We start from the raw sequence: 22,384 nt of genomic DNA, 5'->3' as shown, positions 1-22,384 counted from the left end.
CACACACACACACACACACACACACACACACACACACACACACACACACATTTTTCTCTCTCTGCATGTACACCTCCATGCCAGAAGAGGGCATCAGATTCCAGTTTAGATGGTTGGCAGCCACCATGTGGTTGCTGGGAACTGAACTCAAGACCTCTGGAAGAACAGACAGTGCTCTTAACCACTGAGCCATCTCTCCAGCCCCCTTGTGTTTGTTTTTATTCATTCATTTATGCATGCACATATTTATGTTTGTCTTCTAGTGTGCCTGCTATACATTAATCAGGATCTTTGATTCTTTTTTGTCTTTTTTAATTAGTTAGTTAATTAATTAATTATAATTTATTCACTTTTTATCCCCCCTGCAGCCCTCTTCCTCATCTCCTCCCTGTCCCATCTGCCCTTCCTCTTCTCCCCTCTATGCCCTTTCCCAAGACCCCTGATAGGGTTGGGATTCTTCCCCTTCTATCTGACCCTAGCTTATCAGGTCTCATCAGGGCTGACTGCATCATCTTCCTCTGTGGCCTGGCAAGGCTGCACCCCACCCCCAGGGGGAGGTGAACAAAGAGCCAGGCACTAAGTCCTTTGATTCTTTTTGTCACAAAATAACTGACTTAGTATAACCTTATGGGGAAAATGTTTGATGCCTCTAAAACTACTTTCTGTTCTTCTCTATACTTTCAGTTTCGGAGAAAGAATAGAGAGATACGCAGGGATATAAATTGAATAAATTGTAATATATAAATACATAAATAAAATTAAATTAAAAAATAAAATATAAAACATTAAAAACAGGTAACCATTCAGTTGGTTCTACAGGTGAAGAATTCCACTCCTCATATGGTTGATTTAATTTTATTGCTGATGTATAACATCTCTTTTGCCGTAAGAAAAATATCGTACTGTGGTGTGACTTTTTTATATCACAGCTTTTATCTGGTTGAAGATTCTGTCTTACAGACGTCACTGTTTTGATTTTCTTCGCAGGTTCTCCCAGGCCCTAAGGAAACAAGTGGTCTGTGCCTGCTCCACAGCAGAAAGCACAGTGGTCCAGTCAAGTGCATGTCCTGATTCTTATTCTCACATCCAGAGAAGACTCTGCCACAGATCGCTGCAATGTCTGTATCTAATCTATCGTGGTGAGTGAATTACATTCTAATATCGAGAACAAATAAATGTACACAGTAAGTAGAGTTTTGTGAGAATTCTACTGTCAGAACCTGGGCATTGAACTTTAAAAATTGGATTTTTTTCATGATGTCCTATATTAGAGTGAAAAGAGATTTTTTTTAAAATCTATTTTTTGATAATTTCATATATGGAGACTTTGTTTTCATCATTTGCCCCTTCCTTCTTTTCTCCTCAACTTCTTGTGCTCCATGCTCCTCAAATTCATGACTGCTTATTTTTCATCATTGTTGCTGCTTATATGCATAGACACCACCTGCTGAGTTATTTAGTGTTGCATATGTGGTTAGGGCTGACCGAATAGGATTGGATAACCTAGTAGGGGCTCATTTTTAGATTCTTTCTCTGTCTCAGTAGCTATTGATTGCCTGTAGCTCTTCATCTAGGGGTGGGACCCTGTGAGAGTTCTGTTATCCACATTTAATATTCTCAGGGCTATGCCATCTGGGGACTCTACAACGGGTCCAAGCCTTAAACCAAAAACCACTAGTGTCTAATAACCTTCTTTCCCACACTAGGGGAATGAGAGGTTGGGAAGTACATGTATGCACTGCCTGATTTAGGATTAATAAACTAAATGTGTAGCTTTGCACATCGAATGGATATTTGCTCATCAGTATCTCTTCTCTTCAGCCTTCATGTCTCACAAAATCTACCTAAATTAAACGACATAGGACTCAAAATTCCATTGTGGGTTTGTATTTCTCAATAGCTCCATTGTAGCTCATCTTTGGCTTTCAGTTCATGTTTAATCCTGCCTGTGACTTTAAAAGTGAGAAGTGAAAAGATAATTTGCTGGTAAATCAGCAGTTTCTCTATGCCAGTGAGGACCAGTAACATCCAGGGATGAATGTGAAACCATTCACTGAACTTCAGGATTCTTTTTAATGTAGAGAAATGAATAAATGATGCTTACATGAACTGACAGTATTTAATATAAGACTATAAGAGAATTCTAGTACTTCTCCATTTCTTTAAGAGCTCATTTCATAGTCTTCTGCTTACAAAAAATAGCATCAGAATCAGGATTCGCTTGATGATTTGTCATAGCTCCATGACTACATTTTTAGATAAATAAGCAATTTATTTAGGGCAAAGGGTATAATTACTTGTTTAAATTTGAAATAGTTTTTCTGAATGACCTAATTCTTTATGGCTTCCATAGAATGTGGCTCTGGGTCCTTAGGCCTGAGTGCTGAGTTTCTTATTTGGAAATAAAAACAAACAAACAAACAAACAGTAGAATTAAAAGATTTAAAATATATTCTGTAAAACACTAATGAAATACTGAAATAGTAAATTATCACTATAGAATGTATGTATGTGGACATGGGCACATATACATGAAGGAACACCAGATTAAAACAAATAAATGAAAAACACACAGCACATCAAAGAAGGAGGGGCATCAGGGGAAGGAGAGGGGAAAGGAAGCAGAGGAGGGATGGAGGAAGAGTAGCAGGAAATGGAGGAGGAAAGAGGATTAGGGGAAGTAGGAGGGTGAAGAGATTAAAGCTGACGTGACTGTCAAATCTCAAGACAGGAGAGTGTGACCCAGTACACAGAGGCAACACAGTGCTGACACAGGTGTCTGTTTTTGGGAGCCTTACTTCACCCTGGTGTGATGGGATGATTTGACTTAGGGTCAATTGAAACACAGTGAGCTTCACCAAGAGAGATAATGCGTCATTCCACCTTAATTGTCTGTCAAGGCTCCCACAAGTTGGTATGTGTTCTGCAAATGCTGTTGAAATGAGTAAAAAATGCAAAACAGGCAATTTAATGAAAATTCATACCTTCATTCTAAAAGTAAAATTTAAATTCAGAGGGCATTGGTAGACTCCAAATGTCTGAAATATGGAAAAGTGTTTATGTTGGAGGCTCGAACTTGGAGAAAATGATGCTAGGGTGCAGCAAGCCTACGTTAGATTCTCCTGCAAAGGGAGCTTCATCTGTTTCCTCAATATCGCCATTACACAGGCATGCCACCCTTCCTCTCAGCGTTTGAGCTGCCTCTTTCTAGTCAAGAAGAGTAGGAAATGAATGTGAGGTTTTCAAGTCCAGCCACAACTCATGTTTCTTACTCTGGTAAGAAGTGACTAACTTTTTCCAATTTAATCCCTGTAATTTTTCATATCCCCTAATAACTGTAGTCTGTACTTTGAGGGCACGTGATCCTATAACTATTTGCTTAGGAATGTAGAAGAGCCTACTAATTTTCCGTGGGAACTCTTCATAAAATTTTACGAATTTAATGAAATCAGTATTGCTCTATGAGAGGGCTCTGTTTTGAAGTTTAGAAACAAAGACAGAGGTGCACTGCCTCACATTGGAAATACGTGGAATTATCAGGCTTTTAGCTGCCATGCAACATTTGAGTGCATGGATACCTGGGTTGTATTGAAAATTGTGCTCCGTTTTGTTGACAAGAAACTGCAAAAGAAACTAAGCCTGCTGTGTGCTGATGACAGCAGGTGTAGCAAGGAGAGCGCCATGTTTCTAAGATTCAAAACCATGAGGAGAGGACTCCTGTGACAGGATTTATTCTCAGAACAGCTTCTGCCTAGAAGTGTGGCTAGCAATCCTATTATGTTCCCTGGCTCTCTCAAGTCGTACTTTTGAAATACTCTCTTCTTGTTAATCTAACACCGAGTTTACGGTGAAAACTCCTGTCAGGGCTGACAAGATGGCATAGGGGCTCAAGATGTCCTGCTACTGAGTCTGATGACATGAGTTTTATCCCCAGAATGTGTATGGTGGAAGGAGAATCTGCAAGTTGTTCTGTGACCTCCACATATATGCTGTAGGGTGTGTATCTAACATATGCACATACATACAGAAACAAACAAATAAATAAACTATTTAAAAATCTTGAGTCATTCTGGGTGCATTTTCGCCTGCCTACCATAATATAATCTTGTATCCAGCCGTAATAACCATGTGCTGATTTTAAAAGTAAACATTCAACATAATGCATATGAATATATGGAGCATCAACCCCTTTTCCCATGCTAGCACAGGAATTAGGAAAATGTAAGTTAACATACTTACATTCATTTCTACAGATATCCAACCAGTAATCTTTTTTCTTTTTTTTAATTTTATTTTTTCTTATCAGCTACATTTTATTAACTCTGTATCCCAGCTGTATCCCGCTCCCTCATTCTCTCCCAATCCCACCCTCCCTCCCTCATCTCCACCGTGCCCCTTTCCAAGTCCACTGATAGGGGGGACCTCCAGTCCTGAAGATACCTGATAAAACAGGATCAGATGAATGGGGAGGAGGTCCAACCAGTAATCTTAAATAGCTATTTTAAATAGCTAGTATAGGAGAATTTATTATTTACATAGAATTTAAAAATCGTTCTTACCTAGTATATATATATATATATATATATATATATATATGTACCTAGTATATATATATATATATTTAACTATATATGTGTGTGTGTGTGTGTGTATGACACTTATTTTACTCACACACATACCACCTACCTCTGAAAGCAGTAGGCATTACAGTGTTTCCAGATTTCCAGAAAGCTGTGGTCTCAGAGAGGGGAGCAGTGGGACTTGATTATGAGCCTTTCGTAGAGATAAAAATAGATGTTTCATAAGTCTTTCTTTTTAGTAATTATCAGATTGAGGCAATGGCTGAGATGTTGCTTTAAATAAAATAGTACTGGCCTATATGTTGTTTATTTTTTGTCCTATGACTATCCCAGTCGTATTATTTAACCCACTATCACTATCAAATGTCTGATAGCAGACATAATTAACAGGAGACACAAGAAGCTCTAAAAAGCAAAGGAGATGGTGTGGGGCCAATGAGTGCTTCACAGAACTAATCATCCTTCCTTCCTAATTCTCAATTAATTTCCTATTGTTTGCATTTTAAAACTTTGGATGTTTATATCCAGACAGCAGTTAAAATGTGTGATTTTTGTAGCATGCAAGTTTAGTGAACATTTTCAAGAGTGAATGTTTGCATTGGCTTTCCTATGCACCAGACGCTGTTGGAGAGTTTGCAAATATTAGCTCATAATTGTCACTTTCTTAGGTATGTAAAATGTCACTTTCATTTTTGTGGACATGGGGGGCGATCTTGCTGGGACATGTGTCACCCATTGATCTCCAGGGTTGATTCGGCTGATCTGGCTCGTGAGGCATGTGTCCCCTTTCTCCCTCACCTCTCCATGTGCCTCCCTCCAGGAGCTGCGCGCTTCTGGACAACCTTCCCTGAATAGTAGGACTGGTCTTTGGTCAGGGATATAGGAGTAGCTGCGCTTCCTGCTAGAACCTCCAAGCAAGCTCAAGGCCATTTTTGTGAATGAGAGAGGCAAGGCTAAGGACACTGTGTAACTTGCCCAACAGGAGAAAGCCACTAGATAATGAATGGATTAAGCTAGTACTGGATCCAACTGATATCCGAAACTGTTTTCCTGCACAAAAACTATGTATCCCTGCTTTGTTTGTGTGACTGACCCCAAGCAAATTCTACAGCTTCATTTCCAATCAGGACTTTTCCCTCATTCAGTCTACATATTGTAACTCATCTTTCAAAGAGCATGATCAGGTAGTAGAATAATGTTGGGAGTAAGGACGCTGGTGATAAGCCCTATCATTTTCTGGGTAGGTATAATATTGGAGATTGAGTTGAATTTTAGAAAAATATGTAAATTGAGCTCCTTAAATTACAAGTTATACAGAGGGTAAGACCGTGTTATTACTACTTTTTTTTTTAATGAAAGGGTTTCAGATAACCCACTCTGTTTAAAATTTGTTATGCAGCTGAGTATGACCTTGAACTCCTGATCGTCCTGCTTCTTTCTTGCAAGTGCTGTGGTTACATGTGTGTACATCACCCTGGCACAATTTATTGACCTTGCATGGTTACTAAAATGGTTTCCTTCTAGAAAACAAACAAACAGGCAGAGTATAAATGTAAGAAGAGCTTGCTCTGATTCAACTAGAATGGCTGTTCAGTCCCTGGCTCTTGGAGACCCTACACTAATGCCTATAATATATTTTTTTAAATTTTTATTATTTATTTATTTATTTATTTATTTTAATTCTTTATTAATTGCACTTCATTCACTTTGCATCCCCCCTGTGGTTCCCTCCCCCTCCCGTCTCAATCCCTCCCTTCCTCTACCTTCTGCAAGCATGCCCCTCCCCAAGTCCACTGATAGGGGAGGTCCTCCCTTCCTTCCTTCTGATCCTAGTCAATTAGGTCTCATCAGGAGTGGCTGCATTGTCTTCTTCTGGGGCCTGGTAATGCTGCTTCCCCATCAGGGGGAGGTAATTAAAGAGCAGGCCAATCAGTTCATGTCAGAGACAGTCCCTGTTCCTATTACAATGGAACCCACTTGGATACTGAACTGCCATGGGCTACATCTGTGCAGGGGTCTTAGGTTATCTCCATGCATAGTCCTTGGTTGGAGTATCAGTCTCAGGAAAGACCCATGTGCTCAGATTTTTTGGTTCTGTTGCTCTCCTTGTGGAGTTCTTGTCCTCTCCAGATCTTACTGTTTCCCACTTCTTTCATAAGATTCCCTGCAATAAAAAACAAAGAAATCATGAAATTTGCAGGTAAATGGTGGGATCTGGAAAAGATCATCCTGAGTGAGCTGTCCCCAAAACAGAAAGATGCACACGGTATATACTCACTCATATAGACATATAATATAGGATAAACCTACTAAAATCTGTATACCTAAAGAAACTAATCAAGAGGGAGGACTCTTGCTAAAATACTCAATTCCTGTCCAGAAAGGCAAAGAGGATGGACATCAGAAGAAGGAGAAAAGAGGGAACAAGTCAGGAGTCTGACACAGAGGACCTCTGAAAAGCTCTGCCCTGCAGACTATCAGTGCAGATGCTGAGGCTTATGGGCAGCCTATAATCTTTTTACTTCCACAGGCTCTGCTGCTTTCGCATCCTGAGTCTTCCTGGTTTTGGTTACAGTATCTATATTGATTAGTATTTTTAGGGAAATCACAGTATGAACTGATTTTGCCAAATTATAAGTTTTTGCAAAGTTATGACCCCCAAGCTATTTTGTACCATGATACACTTAAATTTATCTTTAATATAAATTTATCAAAATTTATCAAAAATATCTTAATTTTTGTTCAGGAGACTTAGGTAAGAAGAAACCAAGTTTGAAGCAAGTCTATTGTAAGACCTTAAAAGAAGAGTGATTAATATTTGCTTGACCTCTGGCTGCCAAATAGAGAAAAAGAAACCATAGCATTTAACTTAAGATGCCAAATAGCCAGGTCCACTGACCAATCTTTGTGCACATGTCCTATGGTGGTATGATGATGGGACAAAGGCTTCTCTTAAGATAACTCATGCAGCCAAAGGGCTGAAGATTAATCAAGTACCCTGACTGAGGGTGATGAATTCTCTAAACATCTGGAATGTTTTTGGAAACAAAGTAGGAGCTGGTTTTTTTCCCACTTGGGGTGAAAGGTCTTACTTTTCAGGAGAGCTAGCACAGCTCTTGCATTTTTCCTAACTAAAGAAGCATGTTACAATAACTGAATACTACTCCACAGTCAGGAGGCAGAAATTAAAAATCATTTGAGTGACAGAAAATTAGGTTAAAAGTGCTGAAGTATATTAATTTCTAAATATATTCACATTTTTTCTTGCAATGTACTCATTCCATAGATGATATTTTGACACCTCCTGTTTTCATGAACAGGTTACGCCTATTGCTTTATTTGATGAGTATGAAGTGACATCATCAGGGAAATGCGTTCACAGTTAATGACAAGAGTATCATTGATTTCACCCAGATAGGCTGAGCCTTCAGTTGTCTTTTGGTTTTCTTCTTTAAAACATCTTTTACTGCTGTAAGTGATTCTTCTGCTGTTTCAGGAGGCACAGCCCCTCAGTGTGTTTGTTTCCTTGTGTGAACTAGTGTCTCCTCCTGATTTAATTCCTGTGAACACTTAGCACTATGCTGTCTAAGGTAACATTTATTTCTAGTAGGCTAGAAGAATTTTATCAAAAGCTAATAAAATATCTGTTATGCATATCTAAAGTTATAGCAAAGCTTGAATTATTGAAGTAATTAATGTGTTGACTGCATTTATAAGAAATTAACTATATTTCCTATGTAGGCTAATAGTTTAAAATGCTATTATGAACATTGACAAATTCAATTTTACTGTAATAGGACCTGAAGACTATTTTGAGTTAATTTGCACCGAATACATGTGATATGAATTATATGTCTGTAATGTAAATATCACATGTACTATGCGTCGCACATTCTATGTTGTGCTTATATATGCTTTCCCTGTTTCTGCCTCTCAGAGGCAGTCCTCGCGGTTGCAGCAGCAAGGCAGTTGAAGCTTGAGCTGTGTGTTGGAGAGACGGTTTAGAACCAAAGGTGAAAATGCATTTAAATTGAGATTTCAGGAATGATTTTAGCCGCAGCTTTATGGTAAAGAATAAAATCAGAATTGCCTACAGTTTGTCGCAGACAAAGAGGAAAACGGTTTTACATATACTTAAAGCCATTTATTTCCCATCAAAACCAATGAGAATTCCTTGTTGGAGAAAGCTTCCTTGATGAAATAACATGAGTATTTTCCAGCATGTCAAGTGCACATTGGGTAATTAAGATACTGGGAGGAGAGAACGTGCTTTCAGACTACACTCAGACACCCTCATGTTAAGGGCAATGACCATGAAAAGCGGAGGACCATAAGTGTTGGCAATAAAGCAGAACACAAGAAGAGTGCAATGGGTTTAGGGGAAATTAACTTAGCAGAAACCAGGAAACAATAGCAGAAACGAGGAAACAACTAAACAGACAAAACAAGAGCTCAAGGAAAGGAAAACTTGCCCCCATCCCAGAATGTATAATACTTTAAGATGAGGTCTCATGATTTGAAGTAAAGTCAAGATTTTGAATTCTGTAAAATTTCAATATGCCTTTCCATTGAAAACATGCCTTTTCAAGTTGAAATCTCTTTATTAATAAAATGATTAATACCAATTTGGTTCTCAATAGACTCTTCAGATGAATACACTGTATTTTTAGAATCCTTCAGTATTTGAGCTTCAATGAAACACTTTTAGAAATAGCTTTTGAGACTTTAAAAGTTATAGGAAGCCTCCTAAATAGTTTTCCGATCTACCACAAATGATTTTTCTTTTTCAGAAGCAGACGTTTATAAAGCAAGACCACTCTAAATGTTTGTTGGGGCCCTTTGTACCGGACTGTTTTTCTTTGAGCTATTGGCCAAATCATGACACAGCCAATTCAACTCTCTCAGGAAGTGAACTGGATATGGCTATCTAATCTTGGAATTCTAAACTCTCAGACTATAAATAAATCTCTTGACAAACAGCCCACACTGCATATTTTGTTATAACAATACAATGTACAGTTACCAAGCAAAAGGTCCTTAAGAGCTACAAATGATTGTGTATTATCCTCTTAATAATTTCCAGATATCTCTCTCATGTGTTGCACTTTCTCTTATGACTTACACTGAGTTTTCAGTCATTCACTGGATATGCTTACCTGTATGTTTTCTTATCCTACAGCCAAAATTTAATTAATCATTGGGTGTCTCTGATTTTAACATCATGCTTTTGTGACAAAGGAGATATCTTTGGAGTCTTTCCCCTATACTTTGTACTCCATTATTTTTACTGTGTGTATTGGCTAGTAAGCCAAATCCTGGAAAAGACAGTAGTGATAGAAATGGCAGGATATGGCTGTGTTGGTCTCATTTTGGAGCTCCTGACCCCTCCAGGTCTTTCTATTTCCCCCTTCCCTTTATGAAAGAAAGATAGAAAGATTCTTCAGGTCTTTCTATCTCCTCCTTCTTATGCTCTCTACCAAAACTTTGGCTATGAGTCTCAGCATCTGCTTCAATACAGTAGAGTCCTATCTTTTGATTCAGATAGCCTCCGTGTCCTGTTCCCTGACTTTTCCTGCTTCCACTATAGATCACATTTGCACTTCTGAATGAGGATTGAGCATCTTTCCTAGGGTCTTCCTTGTTGTTTTGCTTCTTTAGGAGTATAAATTTTAGTATGTTTATCCTATATTATATGTCTAATAACCATTTATGAGTGAGTATATACCATGTTTGTCTTTCTGCTTCTGGGTTACGTCACTCAAGATGATCTTTTCAGTTCCCACCATTTGTCTGCAAATTTCATGATTTTCTTATTTTTAATAGCTAAGTAGTATTCCATTGTTTAAATGTACCACAATCTCTGTATCCATTCCTCATTTGAGGGGTATCTAAGTTGTTTCCAGCCTTGGGGCCCCTCCAGAGACTGATAACCCAGCCATGGAGAGGACCTAAAATTCCTGCTCAGAGTAACGCATAGACTCAGTCTCCAAGTGGGTACCCTAGTAAGGGGAACAGAGGCTGTCTCCAGCATGAACTCAGTGGCAGGTTCTCTGATCACCTCCTCCTAAGGGAGGGGGATGCAGCCTTGCTGGGCAACAAAGGAAGATGATGTAGCCAGTCCTGATAAGACCTGGTAGGATAGGGTCAGGTAGAGGGGGAAGAGGACCTCTCCTATCACTGGACTAGGGGAGGGGCATAGGGGGAGAAGATGGAGGGAGGGTGGGATTGGGAGGAGATAAGGGAAGGGGCACAGCCAGGATACAAAGGAAATAAATTGTAAAAAACCAATGATAACTGAATGAGAGAAAAAAAAAAAAGAACTGGGAATGTACATTCTATGTCATGGTATGTTGTAAGCAAGTTATTTTTAAATAATAACCATTTTATGTTGGGAAAAAAAAAGAAATGGCAGCATAGGTCATGCCCTCCAGTATTTTAAAGATTCTTTTATAGAACAACTTAATTCTGTTCTTTCTTCTCAGAATACCCCCTAGATGTCATTGTTCTCACCGTAATGTAGAATCTAGTGCCAGTCAGAACTGATATGAATTTTTCCTAATTACATTCTTGTTCCCAAATTAAATTTCTCATAATTTTCTAAAAATATATATATTTTAAATTTTACCCTATGACATTCTTTCCCATTTTTTCCCAGGCTATCCTCCAAACTAGATTCAAGGCTATTTATAATCTGGTCCCCATATGAATATCTTCTGACTAAACTTCTATCCTAACATATTTTTTTAAGAAAAGAAAACTCAAATAATAAATGAAAAGTAATATTCTGTGTCTCTGTAAAACTAATTTAGGGACTCTTACATTCTATGTAAGTGCACTTCCAGTGACATATACTTTCCAGAAAAAAAAAAAAAGTTATTACTTTGTTACAAATAGTAATGCCAGCTAGACTTGAAACATCTCAAGGCAGAGTATTGTTTGCAAATCATAGTATTCTGAGAGAGTTTCCACTTTCTTGGGATAATGAGTCTCAGGCTGCAAGTTCAATCCCACAGGCACTAATTAGGTCTGCTCTCTGTTCCATCCAGAGCCTAGTTCTGTGGGCTTGACTAGCCTTCCTTCACAGACATGCAGTTGGTCACTGTCACTAGGACAGGAGATTAGTCATCACCAAGGCACAACTAATATGGAGAAAAATGCATAGGCATTCAAGCCAAGTACTGTCCAGTGTTTGATGATAGGTCCCAAGGATCCTCTGCCCTTTGAGTACTGTCTAGGTCAAAGAATAGAATTCTGTGTGTTGAAATATGTTTTCTCCTTATTTTGGGGCAATCATACTTTATTCTCTTGCAAAAAAACAAAGTTTAGAGACTAATAATGTCAATATTTCTTAGACCATGGAAGCTTTAACATAAAACTAGACAGACCATTCTAGCGCTCAAAGCACAATGTTGCCTTTGGGGCTTGAGCCATGAAAATTGTAGTTTAAAAAGTAATAAATGATTTATGATATATTTTCAGTCATTAAAATGGTTATATACTCTGAGATATGTTCTTTTCAGCATGATCAAAGAAACTTGACAGTCAAGTCTTTAAAATTATGTTTACATCAATCTGTGAAGTTAGCATGTCTTATCCTAGAAAATACATTTTCATCTGTCTTTTGTTCATTTTCTGGGTTTCATGTTTGTTTTGTTTTTATTTTATTGTAAAGAGATTTCACTTGATTTTATATCAGTTTCGGCTTAATCAACAAAAGAAATGAAACCAATATTCTCCAACAGTATCGGACATTTACTAAACGTTCACTCCATCCATTCATTAATTTATTCTTTGTTTTATGTTCCACTTTTAAGTTGTTATGAATCTTATGGATAATTTAGTTTATGAATGAGTAGGGACTTAAAAATACTTCTTCCACAATTTAGTTGATGAGTTAATACAGTTTAATGATGTATAGACTGACATGATATTATTTTGGTATAAATAATATATTATTTCTTTTAACTACTGCTTATCTATTTCACTGTAAATGGCTTCACTGTATAATTTTTAATGCTGTGGGTAGGATGGTGAATGAAACAGACATCTCTAATGTCGCGAAGCTTACATCCAGGGCTGAGATACACATGAGCACTGTCAGGACAGACAATCATACATACTCCAAGGACAGTCAGGCAGTATGTAGTCAGCCCTGGAGGTTGGGCTTCATAAGGAAAGGCCTTTTGGGGGAGATAGCATTGAAGAAGATAGCTATGTGAAGCTTTAGTCTTCAGAGGAGAACCACCCAGCCACAGGCTGTACTGCAGCTGTCCACGTAGCGTTTTCAACTTATTAATGAGTGGTCCCCTCACAGACTCTAAGGATACTTTCGTTATAAACAGAAGCCTTCCTTATATGATGAAGTGGAAAACCCCGATGATGACACGTCCATGGTGTGTCTGAGGGATCATCTTTGATCTCTTGATCATTCTTGCTGGAGGAGGAGGCAGGTGGCTGGCAGCCACAAACGAGAGCAACTCTCGAAGGTGAGCTCAGCAAGGAGCCATGATGTCAATCATGTGTGAGGACAGACAGGTGACTGGATAGTATTCTTCATGTGGTTGGATAATGCTGTCACTCGCTCGACCTGGTAAAATGTCACAAAGAATGCAGGTTCAGGCAAAGCCATTAATGGTTAACAGTCTAGTACAGAAGGCAGCTTTGACATGATGTGCTTTACAGGTCTAAAGGACTTGTCTGACCTGTAGCGTATGAGGATAAATATATTGTGTTTGTAACATAAACACTCAGAAAATATGCTTAATGAGATATAACAATGAGAGAAAATAATAAAATAATGAAAGTACTTTGTAAGGATATAGCTTGTTTTTCATTATTGTCAATTTAAAAACACTTAATGATACATTTATACTCTTCTGAAGAATTAGAGGCATAATATAAAGACTATTTCATCTATTAAAACATATTATTTTGCATTAAAGGTTTTATAGTAGACAAGTAAATGTAAATAATAGAAATCAAGACCATTTTTTTCTGTGCAACTTACATTTGAGTCTTATTATTATTCCTCCTCCCCAAATTAAGTCTAAAGTTAATTTCAATATATAAATAGGAATATTGTAATAATGTATTGTGTTCTGTACACATCTGGCTTAATGTGGGTATGGTTTTATTGAAGATATATAATACAATAAACAGCCAGGGGATAACATGCTGTAGAGAAAACGATGTCATAAAGTCACTAGGTGCCAGTTCTCAAGGGAAAAACATCATATCTGTTCTAAGATTTTAACCATTCTATACTTTTTGTGCTAAGTATTGTTTACTTATTGTACTTAAAGGTAGAATTTGGGATTTATTTAGCAAAAGTTGGAAACAGTCTTAACCTACACCTCTTCCCTTCTTGGTGTTTTTTGTGAGTGTTGTGTGCGTGTCTTTTAGTTAGAACATAAAATCAAAAGGTCTGGAATCTCTGTTGTCCTAGGAATTAGTGTAGACTAGCCCTATTCCAAAGTAGATGAGGTAAGCATTTTATGATTCTGATTACAGAATCAGAAATGTTTCTTGGGTACTGCAATGGCTTTTGCCTAGGGCTTTGCTAGAGTCAGTGTTTTAAGTAAAACTTCAACACAACCTAATTAGGTAGAGTGATTGAGTAAGTCCAGATGCACCCGCTCTCCTTGAGTCCTCTTTTGTTCAGTGTGTGTCCACTACAGCCTATGTAAGGAACAGCTACTTGGACCATTTTTGAACCTTTTCATTTGATGTCTAATGAGCATCACCAGACATTCACAACTGCTTCTTTCCTGGTCCTGCTTTGTAGTCATAATTAACATTTATGAATTGTTTTTCTTACTTTGAATAATTACATTTTCTTTAATGGAGAGCATTAATGTTCTTCTAATAGTAGTTTGGACAGACTTAGGTTGTTAGAGTAAAAATTAATTCGTAGCACCATGCTACTCAATTTTCCAGTTAAGGAATATCATTTTTCAGAACTAGGTTTAAATGTCTTAATTTTCCAGAATTTGGAAAGTTAAATGCTGATGTTGATACTTAGGCTGCATATATTTCACTCGAAGACTTGAAACTATTATAAATATAAGCATCTTTCTTTTATTGTAGGTCTTTTAGATAAAATGTATGACTTAGCTAACCCAGTGCTCATGGTTCACAAGTTGCTCAGAGCAACTGAGCAGCAGCTATAAGTAATGGAATAATCTCCACTGAGCTCTGAGTTCCCACAGGCCAGGTACACCTGGTTTCCCTGCTTCTGCTGTGAGCTGAAAGCTAAAATCCTGGCTTACCTTTTCATGGGCAGATTTCATGGAGTCTGGGTACCAGTGTTGTAGATGAGTTTCCAGCCTTATGTCTTTTCCTTTGATAGAGTCTTGTGTAATAAAAATATCAGTCTGCAGCATAGACTTTAAACAATAGATTAGGTTAACTCCTTTTTGTTTTTTGATTTCTGATACAAGATGCTTTCATGAATATGACAAAAGAAATTCAAATTCAAATTAAGTGATCTCCCTGAGAGCATTTTCATTTAGATACGTTCCCCTGAGGTTTTTGTAGTATCTTAAAATTATATCCAGAAGTAGAATTTGTATAGATTCAGGCTCATAGAAATTGAAATGATCTTTTCCAACTTATAATATTCCTTTTAACAATTTTGTTCAAAACTATTTATATACTCAGAATGATTGTACTGATGTTACTATGTAAGTTTAAAATGCACCAATTAGTTTGTTTGCTTTGTAAAAGCATTCATTATGTTTTGTTTATTCCTATAGGTGCTCATGTAATGACTAATAGAAAACAATTTTTCTGAAGGAAGAATTTTCTTAACATCCTTCTATACTTTCCCCAATCCAGTCTAAACATTTGAAGAATAAGGTGGCCATGTGAAATGCTGGCTATATTTGGCAAGTTATAAATGTTATCAATTGAAGTCAAGCAGGAGTTAGTACCAACACATTGGTGAGGCGATCCATGTACTTACTTTCTCCTTTAAAATATACACTAGAAGTCTGACCACTAGGAGACAGATGGGTCATCCTACTTAATCCTGGCAAACAAGTCCAAGAGGTGTTTTGTATTAACAAATGGCCAGAGCTCTGGGTCTGATTCCCAGGCAGGCAATGGAACACAGCGCATATACATAGCATGGGTTGGAGATTCTTGGCATGAAAACAAATGTAGCAGAAGGTGAGGTGATTTGGCTGCTGGAAGCTTCGACTGTGTACTGTGTCAGGGCATTTGACACTGCTCACAGAGGAAGGCTGTGGCAATGTTTTCCCAGGGTGAACTAAAGCTGTGGATTATTTGACATAGGCAAGAAAATAAGACATTTGTGTACAAGAACTATTGATGGGGCATTTACCTAAGATTGTGGAACATTTTGAAGAGGTGAACTCTCCATTTCCAATGATCACGTGTGATGTTAGTTACCATGTCTCAGCTAATGGACAAGTCATTGACTTGGACTATTCCAGAATTAGAAATAGTAATAGTAGGTAATAGTAGGTTCATGTTGCTAATTCTCCTTTTTTCTACAGTGATGTGCTTTCTGTGTTTTTGGTGTTAAAAGAATCACTTTATGAAATAATTTATTGGTATTATTTTGTCTATTGAATAAAATGAAGATTTATTAGCCGCCCTGAATTTTATGTTTTCATCAATTAGGGGTGAGTGAGAACGGCTGATGTAGTTGGACTGTTACTCAAATCATCTATCTTATCACCACAAACCGTAATGAAGGCGTCTCAGCTGTTTCTGAAAAGCCCTCCTTTGAATCTTGGTCTACATGGGCTATGCTTTCTGTTTCTGACCTTTTCTCATGATTGCATGTTGACCCTGCACTAGCTCTACATGTATAACTCTAATTACTTCTCTTTAAAATTACCTACAACTATATATGCTATGTCCAAGGAAATGAGTTCCTAGGTACTTTGAATAGAACATTAAAAGTGGACTATATTACAAAGAAAGGGGAATTACAGTCACAAATTTGGGAAGCAGTCACTGAAACAATGTATTGCCTAACTTTAGTATTTAAGATGTTCTTTTGGCACAAGTCATGTGCAAAGCATTTATAAAGTGGCTACTATGCAGATACTATTCTCATGTATAAATATTTGGGAGAAAGTTATAGTAATCTGGTTTCCAAGTTATATTGTTATTTTTTATTTTCTTTTTTAATAGTGTTAATTCAATAGCTAAACTCAATAGACCAAAACGTTTTTTCACAGTTTTCCTTTATTTTTTGCGACCCTGTAATGTTACTTGTCTGTATGTTTTCCGGGCTCGCCATTTGTTACTGGACAATCAGAAGGTGTGCTCTTCTCTGGGGAAGATCACTTCACCACTTCCAGCTTACGTCATTTGCTTACAGTTCTTTGTGCAAAGGAAGGGCTCATAAAATTGTAGGAGACACGAGTAGGGAGTTTGATGAGAAGTGTTTGTCTTCTAGTAATAACAGAAGCTACATTCATAAAGCCTTTAACTTGCAAGCCTGAGTTGAACAAAGATGTCACCAATGGACATGTCAGATTTTGTATGGAAGCAAGCCAGCAAAAGTGCTAATGTACAGTCTCAATTATTGTTGTTTTGATTTCTTTTATTTAAAGAATTCTCCCTGTGCCCATATCCAAGGATTAAAAGCAATTTGAAGGTATGGAGACTGGAGGTCTCACCAGTATTTGCAAGTAAATATGATGACTCCATCGCCATGAAATTGATCAGTAGCAAACAAAATGAACCATATCTTATCCATGACTGTTGGCAGGGCTACACTTGTTCTTCTGTAGAGAAAACTTTCTTAAAATTTCATTATTCTCCAGATACATTTTGGTAGGAAAATCATTCACTAAATCCAAATTAAGGTCATAAATGGTCATTCTATCTTCTATTCCTTTCCTCCTTTTTTTTTTCACCCAGGTCATCAAATGTTCATAAATGTGGACATTATGCAATTAATAATGAGTCAAGAATAAGGCAGTATATGCATCTATAAAAAGCTATAGGTTATAATTACATTGTTTTTGTAATTTTTTAAAAGTGTATACTGTTTTACAATTTCCTCTAGTACTCATTCTTCTCTGACTCCTCATGTCAACACACCAGCCTCCAGTAAATGGGCAATAAGAATGTATGTACTTCTTTGTGCATTACAATGCACACGCATGCACAAACCTTAGAATCATCACTTTAAGTACAAGTATATATTTCTTTTTTTATTTTCAAATGTCAAAACATTTTTCTTTTTAATTTTATTTATATATTTATTTATTACAATTTATTCACTTTGTATCCTCACTGCAGTACCTTGTCTCCTCTCATTCCCTCCCTCCCTCCCTCTTCTCCCTCTATGTCCCTCCCCTAGTCCCCTGATAGGGAGGTCCTCCTCTCTTTCCATCTGCCCCTCGCCTGTCAGGACTCATCAAGGCTGGTTGTATTATATTCCTCTGTTTTTTCTGAATCATCTTCCTCTGTATTTTCTTTACTCCTTTTTCAGTTATGTGCTTTTAGGTATCCCTACTTTTCCAACAGATGTCCTTAGCTTGTTTTTGCTTACAAAACATGGTAATAGGGGAACCCAAGCATGGGCTCACTGCTATATTATATTCACTTTTGCTTCATGCTCTGCCTCCAGTTATAGCATCATGGTTATTAATCCTTACCTAGAAATTAACAGTAAGCCCGTATCTATGGAAAGACTTGCCTTGTTAGAGCTGATCATCCTTCTATCATGTAGATATCTTTATATATATATGTATATATATATACACATATATATATGTGTGTGTGTATGTGTGTACTTATATGTATATATATAAAGTAGTCAATCAGATTTGAAAGGAAACATACACACTCAAGCTGTCTCAGAAAAAGGCAGGTTATTACAGGAGATAACTGAAACAAACAAGGGTGTACATCATGGAAACCTGTCAGGGCACTTGTATACCCTGAGCTTTCTTATTACTGAGATGTACAGAACAGAATGTAGTTCAAGACCTGGATGGTAATTAGGATGTGAAAATGCAGTAGGGATTCTCACATCATTGCCTCCTCTACAATCAAGGAACCAGTCGTTATTGAACTTTCCTAGTTGTCTGGTATCAGTTCAATTCACCAGTTCCCTCCTTTTTAATGACCTGTAAACTCTACTTCTCAGGGGCCTAAATCTTGTATCTTTCCAACAAGAGCAGAGTACACCATGCACTACTCATTCTGTCTTAGACAATAGTTTTCCCTCCCATCAAGCAGTTGCTTAACTAAAGAACATCTAAGGTACCAGAGGGATCATATGGCAGATTTGGCTCTTTAATACAATTGTGTGTCAACAATTGTGTAGATAGGTTGTCTAGAAATATGACCACGAGAAAACTAAGTAGATTAGTAAACAACCATGAGAAGTTCTAGAAAACTCAGTCCCTGGACCAGCAGAAATAGTGTCAGCTTTGCAATCCTGCTTGCATCAGGAATTTTGAAAGAGGCATCCAGCAATCTGTATTCTGTCAGGCCTCCAGGTGATTCTGATGAATGTTCAAGTTTGAGAGCAGATGGTACCAAATTATCTCTCTTGAGTCAGGATTTATAGCATGACTGCCAAAAATAATGACTTTGGGCATAATTGATATGCAGAAGATCCTTGCAATAATATTAACTAACAGTTTCAGCTGATTTTCTAAGTTTTGACAGGAAGAGACTGCTGGTGGCATATAACATCATTTTTTTTCTCCTCTTAGTTGGCATCTAATTGATAAAAATTCTGGACCAACTTTTTCAGTGAGCTTGTATTTTAAAATGAATGTAGTTATTTTTTTTTTTTTTGGTATTTAAAGCATTAACTGAGAAATTTGTTTCAGTAGAGGACATTTCTGCCCACTCTTGTTCTCATGTTAAATTTTAATGTGAGTTTTGTTGATGTGCAATTCATAAGTCATTAATCCCACCTATTTAAACTATGGGAGTTTAAGCTTTCAATATGTTCACGTTTCTCATCCATGACCAACATAAACTGAAGAATATTTCTGTTATCTCCAAAAGAAATTCCCTTCATTTTATCAGTCTATTCTCTTCTTTTTAAAAATCTCCCATTAGGTATTTATGTGTAAGAACGTTTTGCCTATGTGTGTATCTGTGTACCACATGCATTCCTAGTGCAGGCATGAAGCCATTCAAGGTTATAAGATCGCCTGGAACTGGAGTTGCGGATGGTTGTGGCTGCCGTGCAGGTGCTGGAGATGGAGCCCAGATCTGAAAGCACAGCCAGTGCTCTTAACCACTGAACTATCTCTCCTACCCACTCCCCATTTTTCAGCCACAGTCCATTTTTCTTCCCTTTCACACAGTCCTAAGTAACTAATCTGATCATTTTGTCTACCTTATGTCTCTAGATTTAATTATTCTGAGCATTTCAACTTAAATTAAGTCATATAATTTGTGATATTTTATTTCTAGATTCTTTCATTCAGCCTGAACTTTTATGGTTAATCCATGTTGTATCACATAGAAGAACTCCATTCTCTTTGAAGACAACCTTCCATTGAGTAGACATGACATTTTATTTATCTACTCATCAATTGGTAGGCATTGGTGATTTCCACATTTGGGATAGAATGAATAACCTTTCTGTAAACCTTCATGTATGGGTTTTTCCCTGAGCATTCCTTTCATTTCTCTTGGGCGTACAGAGAGAATTGCTAGGTAACACTATAACTCTGTGTTTAGTTTTCAAGTAACAGTTTTTTTCAAAATAGATATATTATTATGAGTTCTTACCTGCACTTCATTAGTGTTTCCATTTATTTTCATCACCAGGAGATCTTGTTCTATGGATTTCTTCCTTCTTCTTTTGGCTTAACACAATACCCTTGTTTATGTTTACAAAGTTAATGCTAGAAGGTCTGATTATTATCTTACTTTGGCTTTGGTTTATACACCCTGAACATTAATGACATTGCATAACTTTCTGTTTGCTTGTTGGTAAATGCCAAGACATGCTGTTGATATTTGTCTCTTTCAGATAGGTATTTTATTATTATTATTAAACATAAAAAGTATCCATGTTCAAGTTGCCCTGTTCACGACTGTAAAGTACGTTCGTTTGGTATTTTGAGGGTTTTCTTTGGGGGATTAGGGGAGACTGGACAAGTGTTCTCTGCTGTGTGCTATGTTAGGTGCATGGTAACATAGTACTGCCCTGGAAATTGGGTTGTCGTTGCTTTGTCTGAGAGAAAACAAGATAAATATCTCACCTACATATGTGGCAGAGAATGGTTTGAGCCTCTGACAGCTAATGTCCCTCTTTTTGTTTGTGGACTCATTTGGGGCAACTATGGAGAGAAAGAGTACTGGCCTTACAAGTGATAAGAATGTAATCACACATGAAAGATGTGAAGAACATGGAGAAAGAAAGACTGATGATCATAATTTTGGAGAGCTTGTTCATTACATTTTAAGGTGTCTGCTTTCATGGAAATCATGTCTTCACACTGTTAATAGTTAAGTGTTTATAAAGGCAGTTGCCATCCCTTGAGTTGGTTGTGTGACGAGGCAAGAGCACTGTTGATCAGTACTGTAATTAGGTTATAGCATAAAAAACACTCACGAATTTCTCTATGTGAAACTTCCATGCATTTACATAGTCAACATCATTTGTTTCTGTACACCTAAATTTGTATTCAGCACATTTAATAAGCTGAGCTGTATTGAGCTGGAAGTATGTTGCTGATGACGTTTTACATCCTCTAGCCGGCGAAAAAATTACATTAAGATGAATTTTGTCTTATAAGCCAGATGTGTGCTCCTGCCACTGCACCATTTTAAACACTGCACTATGAAGAAATCGATGCAACACTGAGTAGATCTACTAACATTATCTAATACATGTTTGACAATATCAAAGGAGCATGCCAACACTTCTCTGCATGAAGGCCAGAAGTTCAGTATTTATTGAGTGTATACTTTGGGCCAAAAGATAAGGTGGTCAAGATTGAAACTCATCTCCACAGTTTGTATGAGAGACAGTAATGTCACTGGATTTTCAATACTATGACATAAGAATTTTCTGTTGTTTATGCAGTCTGCCTAAGGGTCTAAACACTTAAATCACACATAACAAATTATGCTGTGTCTAAGCAGAACTCTTTTATCATGAGGCACTTAAGGTAATGTCCCCATTACCCATAAAACTACAAAATGAGAATAACAGCAACTACTCAGGAAAAAAGCCTTCAAACTTCATTCATCCTTAAGTCAATGCAAATGTAAAGTGTGCTGAGCTCGTACGTCTGTTGAGTAGGTGCCGTGAGTAGAAGTAGAGCATCTGAATAAAAGCAAGATGTCACCTGCAGCTGCCCTGGTGACCTCATGCTGATAAGATGATGCTCACAGAGGGCTTTATCTTAACATTGAAGAAAATGTGAAATGAAGTGTGTCCATAAGAAGCACATATAAATAGAATTGCACCCAAGGGTATGTTTTAATTACAATATGTTAGTCCTGTGGACATTTGGAACTGGTCAAAAGTACTATCATTAATAATATTGAATATATATGGCACCATGTCAATGATCTGCACTTGCCTCCCATGTTAGAGATGTTAAAACAAGTGCACGGAGGCTATTGAATTTTTCAGGGATGACATCATCAGGATGAGAAAGAGTCCAAGTCCTTGTCCTTAATGATAAAGTCCTTTGCAGCTCTGTCCTAGGACACAGCAGTTTGTAAGAAGACAGAGAGCTGACATAGAGATAGGGATGCCACCCAGCAACTGGGTTAAATGTTGCGGACATTGCCAGTGCATATGGGAAAGAATTTCCTAACAGCTCAAAGGA

General features: G+C 37.4%; 1 protein-coding gene across 3 annotated transcripts in view; it reads left to right on the top strand.

Moving 5' to 3' along the window:
- The window catches only part of Oxr1 (oxidation resistance 1), a 432,963-nt gene that overhangs the window by 82,705 nt on the left and 327,874 nt on the right, over nucleotides 1-22,384 (top strand). For 2 of the 3 annotated variants that reach the window (XM_055626276.1, XM_055626277.1), the window contains exon 2: nucleotides 988-1,139. In XM_055626276.1, coding sequence (XP_055482251.1) covers nucleotides 1,117-1,139 — 23 coding nt within the window. In that variant the 5' untranslated portion in view covers nucleotides 988-1,116. Of the gene's footprint in view, nucleotides 1-987; nucleotides 1,140-22,384 lie in introns of those variants that run through there. The other variant, XM_055626278.1, reaches the window with a different exon arrangement.

This window comes from Psammomys obesus, unplaced genomic scaffold, assembly GCF_907164565.1.
Source record: "Psammomys obesus unplaced genomic scaffold, mPsaObe1.curated_primary_1811, whole genome shotgun sequence".
Lineage (NCBI taxonomy): Eukaryota > Metazoa > Chordata > Mammalia > Rodentia > Muridae > Psammomys > Psammomys obesus.
Note: the sequence above shows the minus strand (reverse complement) of the source record. Positions and strands in the feature narration are given on the sequence as shown.